The sequence below is a fragment of the Monopterus albus genome, unplaced genomic scaffold, assembly GCF_001952655.1.
Source record: "Monopterus albus unplaced genomic scaffold, M_albus_1.0 scaffold21.1, whole genome shotgun sequence".
Lineage (NCBI taxonomy): Eukaryota > Metazoa > Chordata > Actinopteri > Synbranchiformes > Synbranchidae > Monopterus > Monopterus albus.
Window position 1 is genome coordinate 204,271 of NW_018127901.1, and position 6,275 is coordinate 210,545.

General features: G+C 43.2%; 1 protein-coding gene across 2 annotated transcripts in view; it reads right to left on the bottom strand.

The window, feature by feature from the left end:
• matr3l1.1 (matrin 3-like 1.1) overlaps positions 1–6,275 on the bottom strand; it is a 25,120-nt gene that overhangs the window by 7,908 nt on the left and 10,937 nt on the right. Inside the window, exons 9-17 of one of the 2 annotated variants that reach the window (XM_020594104.1) lie at positions 5,406–5,522; positions 5,135–5,259; positions 4,530–5,045; positions 4,358–4,481; positions 4,214–4,283; positions 1,932–1,998; positions 1,629–1,831; positions 1,362–1,549; positions 107–185 (exon numbers count right to left, since the gene is read on the bottom strand). In XM_020594104.1, the coding sequence (XP_020449760.1) occupies positions 107–185; positions 1,362–1,549; positions 1,629–1,831; positions 1,932–1,998; positions 4,214–4,283; positions 4,358–4,481; positions 4,530–5,045; positions 5,135–5,259; positions 5,406–5,522 (1,489 nt within the window). Of the gene's footprint in view, positions 1–106; positions 186–1,361; positions 1,550–1,628; positions 1,832–1,931; positions 1,999–4,213; positions 4,284–4,357; positions 5,046–5,134; positions 5,260–5,405; positions 5,523–6,275 lie in introns of both variants that reach the window. The other variant, XM_020594103.1, reaches the window with a different exon arrangement.

The window sequence follows — 6,275 nt, forward strand, 5'->3', positions numbered from 1 at the left end:
GGGTGGGAATACATCACTTTTAAATATTACTGGTTTCAACAGTATTCAACACTTTGAATTCAGGTTATACAGTTGTTTCCGACATTTCAAAGATTTTCCACTGTACCTTGTCCATCAGACTGGTGGTCTTCCAGTTCATCCAGAGTGATGCAGTTCTCCAGGTCTACTGGGAAATCTGGTTCCTGCTGCAGGTGAAAACACAGCACACACTGGTCATTACTTCACCTTGTCTCTGTTCACTGACCAGGTTTAAAGTAAAGACGTACAGGTGATGAAAACGTACCTGACACACGACATGACTTTGATCTAGTCACTAAGAGTCAAACTAACCCAAGACAAATTTGGACATAAAGCCAAAACATGCTGGTAGACAGCCCCAGCATCACGGTTCGCATACCGACTGTGCACCTGGTGTTTATCTGGAGGAATATTAAAATACCAACACAACCAGTGCTCCCACAGAACACAGACTACACGGGGTTACACTTTGCCTATACTGTATACATGCAGGTCGGAACTGGGTCGAATATTCTGATTTATTAAATTCATCATATTATGATGATGTGTGGGTTCTGCAGGTATTAGGGCATAAACCAAAGACTGTCACAAACTAAATGCTGACCTGATGAGAGTCCTTACTGCTCGTCCTGAGGGGATGGCAACCGACTGAGCGTTTGGATTGTCTAATTCAGACCAACACTTTTGGTTATGTTACCAACTGTGGGTTATGTTAACAAAGAACATGGCCTCAGGACGGCAGGCACCTTTTAAAATTGTATTTATACTCTATATGTGAAGGTCTGAGTTCTTATGAACTGATAAGTTATTATTTTTAGTCCTTTAAAAAATGTTCTTGTGTTAAAACAGAATGAGATCGGGGTGTCCTGATGCCACATGGTTAAGGTGATGACTACTAAATGTAACGTTCATTATCTGAGTCCAGTCCAAGACCTTGGGTGCATTTAATTTCCTGTCATGTCTCTGTCTTTAAAGTTTGACCTGTGGAGAGGTTAGCAGGATTACGGACAAATGGCTGGATGGATCAGCAGCATACTTAGAGACGTTGGTGGGGACCATCCCTAGTAGTGATTAGATTTTAGCTCTCACAAAAAACATCCCATCTTTAACATGGGGCAAAATGTAAAAAAAGAAAAAAAAAATTCATATCTCCATCAAACATTATTTAAAACATTTAAGATTTGACGTGTAGGGTGGCAATATCTACCACCAGACCCACTTTGATCTGGATTTTAGATCTGATGGCCATTTAAAGTTGACATTGAAGATCCCATTTAACACACATTTTCTGTCTGAGTAGTACAGTAGGTAAACTGGGTACACTGGGAGTTTAAACTGTCTACCTTGTCGTGCTCCAGCTGCATCTCGTTTGTCTCCTCAGTTTCTCTGTTGGATGCTCTCTCCTCCTCCTCCTCCTCCTCCTTCTCCTCCTCCTCCTTCTCCTCCTCCTCCTTCTCCTCCTTCTCCTCCTCCTCCAGCTCCGGTGTGTCCTGATCATTACTCTCTCCCTCCTTTACCACCTCCTCTTGATCTGAAAACACACGTTTGTTTCCTGTTTTCATTAGCAGCTTTTCTTTACAGCATGAATTTCTCTGAGGCCCAGTTTATACCTTGTTCAGGCGAGTTTGTTCTCTCTGCCTCAACAGCTTCCTCTTCCATTGCTCCCTCTTCCATTGCTCCCTCCTCTTCCTCCTCCTTCTCCTTCGCATCCACCTGAAGATAATCCACAGTTTCCCTGTCTTCTTCCTCCAGGTTCTCTCCATCCTCTCCAATCACCTCCATCCCCTCGATGTCACTGTCCTCTGCAGACACCCTGCAGGCGACCACATTTACAGGCTCACAGTCAAAACCAGCAGCAGCAGGTCGCTGTTGCATCTTAAAGTGCTAATTAATATTTAACAGGAGACACTCACTCTGTTTCCTTTTCAGTCTGTCTCTCTGCACCTTCAGGTCTGGACTCTTCAGTCCTTGACTCAGAGTCTGTAAAGAAGAGATCAATGACAATATAGTGACTAACTCTTTAGCAGGGCTTTTATTAGGGCTGTACCCAACTAAGAATTTTGTCAGTTGGCTGTTCAGTGCAACTATTCATTCTTTCTCTTGTTTATAATTCCTCACTGAAATGTTTTCCCAGCACATTATTGTCCTGTTCGGATGGATGCGGTAAACGGCTGTGCTTTGCACTTTATTGAAGGTGGGTAAACAACCCAGACGCAAACCAGCCACATCTTGGCGACTGTTAAGTCTTTTCTCTTGTAAAAGTAGGCCACAATGTTTGACAACAATCCTAATAAAGTACAAATCTCACCTTTATGTGGCCTGTCTTAGGGGGTTTTGTTGTCTTTTTCTCCTCATTCTGGGCAGCAACTTGCTAAATAGCGTTGTCAGACCTTATACATCCATCTATCAGACGGTGTCACCGTTGATGTGGCAACTGCAGGGGGAAGTACTGAGCAAATTGCTGCTTGGCACTGGCTACCACCACTGGCTTGCTTGGCAAGACTAGAGCATTTGCAAAAGCCTTGGTTTACTCTTTATCTACTCAAGGCTTTGAGTGAAAAAATCAAGTATAAAAGAAATATGATGAATTCCACCCCTTTGAATTTAGGCATATAAAGTATAAATATATCAATATATAGATTTAAATTTACTCAACTTCTGAGATTAGCAAAAAAGGAAACGGTTTAGCAAAAGGTTTAAACACTGTTCAAAAGATGTTAAAGCCACATGGAGTGTTAACAAATTTTGCAGAAAAAAAAAAAAAACAACTGAAACAGCTTCAGTTTTCCTTGATGGTGGGAATTCAGATCCAAAGAACACAACTAGAAAGTTTAATCGTTTTTTGTAAATACTGGTCCTACTTTAGCTTCCAAGATCCCACTTGATTTAATTTTTGATCATTTTCCTAGTATGTCCATATTTGATGCAGCTAACATACAAGAAATTAATGATATTATTGATTTAAATTCATCGTCTGCTGGTCATAATCATATTTCTATTGTTTCCTCACCATAACTTTCAGTCACTGATCAAAGAAGCTAATTCTGGTTTATCTGCATATGCAGAATGTTTAAGCCAAATAAGTTGGTGAATATTTATAGTAAAAATTCATCAAGATCACATTCGGAAATACTGACATGCCTCAAGTGCAAAAATGTTATTGACTGGAATAATAATCGATGAGAACTTAAGAAAACAGGCTGAATTGACAGCAAAAATATTTCTATACACAGTCCCCCCCAGGCTCAAACGAAACCGGACTGAAGGATTGACTGAAACAGTTTCACAGTCAGATGTGGTAACTAAAACGGATGATGGTGGAATCTTTCCATGTTGAAGAAAAACCCCTTCACAACATCTACCCAAGTCAGGAACACTCTGGTGGAGGTAGGTGTACCACTGTCAGAGTCTGCAGCCAGGAGGCGGCTTCACGAATGTAAATACAGAGCATTTACCCCCAAGGTGTGGACCACTGGTAACACTCGGGAACAGAAAGGCCAAATTAGACATAAAACATCTGCACAAGCCTGCACAGTTCTGGAACAAGATTCTCTGGACAGGTGAAACCCAGATTAAGGATTACAGACAGGAAGGGCTCATGGTCCAAGGCATGCGCCATCACCTGTCACACAGTGGAGGCAGTGTTATTATCTGAACATGTGTGGCTTCCAGTGGAACCGGATCACTGGTGTTTGTTGATGATGTGACTGCTGACATAAACAGCAGGATGAATTCTGAAGTATATAGATCTGTACCAGATACCTGGATTCAGCCAAATGCGGGACTATGTATAAAGCTGGCAAATGGCTGTAATTCCTAAACCCTTTAAATTAAAGCTGAAAGTCTACACTTCTACTGACTGCTATGTTTCAAATCCACTGTGGTGATGTACAGAGGCAAAAGATTGTCCTTGCCCAAATAATTATGAAGCTGACTGTTGATAAGCAATGAAAAATGAGTAGAGGAACAAGTTAAAAACTAGTTCACTTAAGGTGCACACATGGACTTTATATACAGGAAACGGCTGTTACTAAATCACACAAACATTTTATAGCTCAATGTTGATTTGCATGGAAGCCAGAAAAAAAATGAATAGAAATAGTTTTAAGATGGGAAACACAAATCAGAATGTTTACCAAGTCTGGAGTTCACTGCCTTTGTAGTTACTGCTCTGTCGTGTTGTTTGTTTTCTTACCAACTGTCTCTGCATTCTCAGGTTCCTCCTTTGTCTCAGGTTCCTCCTTTGTCTCAGGTTCCTCTAGTTCCTCTGCTTTCACCGTCTTTGTCTCAGGTTCTCCTTTGTCTCAGGTTCCTCCTTTGTCTCAGGTTCCTCTAGTTCCTCTGCTTTCACCGTCTTCTCTCCAGGCATGTTCTGCTTCAAGGACCTGCTGCTGGATTTCTCTCTGGAGCTGGACCTGGTTTTCTGCTCTCTGTTGGACTTTTCTTTAGACTTAGACCTGGACCTAGCCTTGCGGTCTCTGTTGGACTTTTCTTTAGACTTGGACCTGGACCTAGCCTTGCGGTCTCTGTTGGACTTTTCTTTAGACTTGGACCTGGACCTAGTCTTGCGGTCTCTGTTGGACTTTTCTTTAGACTTGGACCTGGACCTAGTCTTGCGGTCTCTGTTGGACTTTTCTTTAGACTTGGACCTGGACCTAGTCTTGCGGTCTCTGTTGGACTTTTCTTTAGACTTAGACCTGGACCTAGTCTTGCGGTCTCTGTTGGACTTTTCTTTAGACTTAGACCTGGACCTAGTCTTGCAGTCTCTGTTGGACTTTTCTTTTGATTTGCCTCTGGAGCTGCCTCTGGTACCTCTCGCTCCATTGGACTTTTCTCTGGATCTGGACCTGTTCCTCTTGTCTCTGGCAGATCTTCCTCCTTCCTTCTTCCCGTCCTGCTCTCGGTCTTTGCTGCTGCTGCTCCTCTTCCTCTTTGAGTCTGTTGTCTTGTCTTTGTCTTGGCTCAAGCTCCTTCTCCTCCTCGGTGCAGAGGTTTCCTCTTCATACTTTTTAGCCGACGCAACCCGCCTGCAGAAAACAGACACAGGAACAAAAATGACCAGAATCCATCCCTAAATACCAGCTAATAAACCTCCCATCAGGTCCGTGGTACTCACGTGAGGGTCTTGTATTCTCCTGAGAAGGAAACTTTGATAATGATATTGTTGATCCTCAGCGTGTTGGAAGAATAATAATCAACCAGCTTCTGAGCATCAAGATCATGTCGCATCTCTACAAACACCTGAAAAACAAATGTCGACAAAGACGGGCATCACACTGGGCTGCTTTCCCATAAAATTTGAAAAATGACCAGTTCATTTCCACCGTGCTGTATCACTGGTTGTGTGCGTGAACATAATTATTATTTAACAGACTGAACTGTCTCACCATCGACGGCAGGAACAGGGTGTAGAGCGGTGGGCCGAAGCGTCTGACAATGCTGATCAGATCCGACTGGCTGTCCTTCCCTTCTGGAGCTGGGCTGAAGCTCACCACCCGAGAGCTCTGCAGAGAGACAGACTCATCATTCTCCGTTTCCTCTATGCTCTCTCATGGAGGGCAGCAGTCAGCCCTCACGGTGTCCGACAGCACAGAAATACAAAGAGAACTGTACATCTTGGAAGAAACTTTTTTTTATTAACCTTTATCAGTAAAATATGTGTAGGGGAGGTCAAAGGCTGCATCCACATCACTGGCCTTAATGCTCAGAGCTGATGTTTTCATGTTGTTGTGGCCATTTGGGGCTGGCTCAGCTCTCCCTTAGTTATGCTGCAATAGGCCTAGACTGCTGGAGGTCCTCCCATGCCATCCTCCCCTTCTGTGTGACCTAAAGCCCATTTAGTCTTGGTTTTAAAATGTGTCTCAGTGATCCAAACACAAGTAGCCCTCTGAGACACACTGCCATTCACACCTGTCTGTATATGTCTCCAAGGTGTCCAGCAGAACACTTGTGTTCAGCTATTACATGGGTCTGATTCCAGACAGTGCCCATAGTCTCTCAAACCAAAGAATAAGGCAAGCACCACATTTGAATATGGATGTATTATGAAGGCTTTTATGGATCTGTATCACACATTTCTCTCCTTTTTTTGAGCAGCGATGTGGTGCTCTCTCTCCAAAACAACCACCTGCATTGATGACACAATTTCCTGCAACATCCTTGTTGGGCACTGGCCAAAGCGCTTTACAGGAGATGATACGCCATTCACACACAACATTCACACACTGATGGCGACAGGCCGCCACAACACGGCGCTA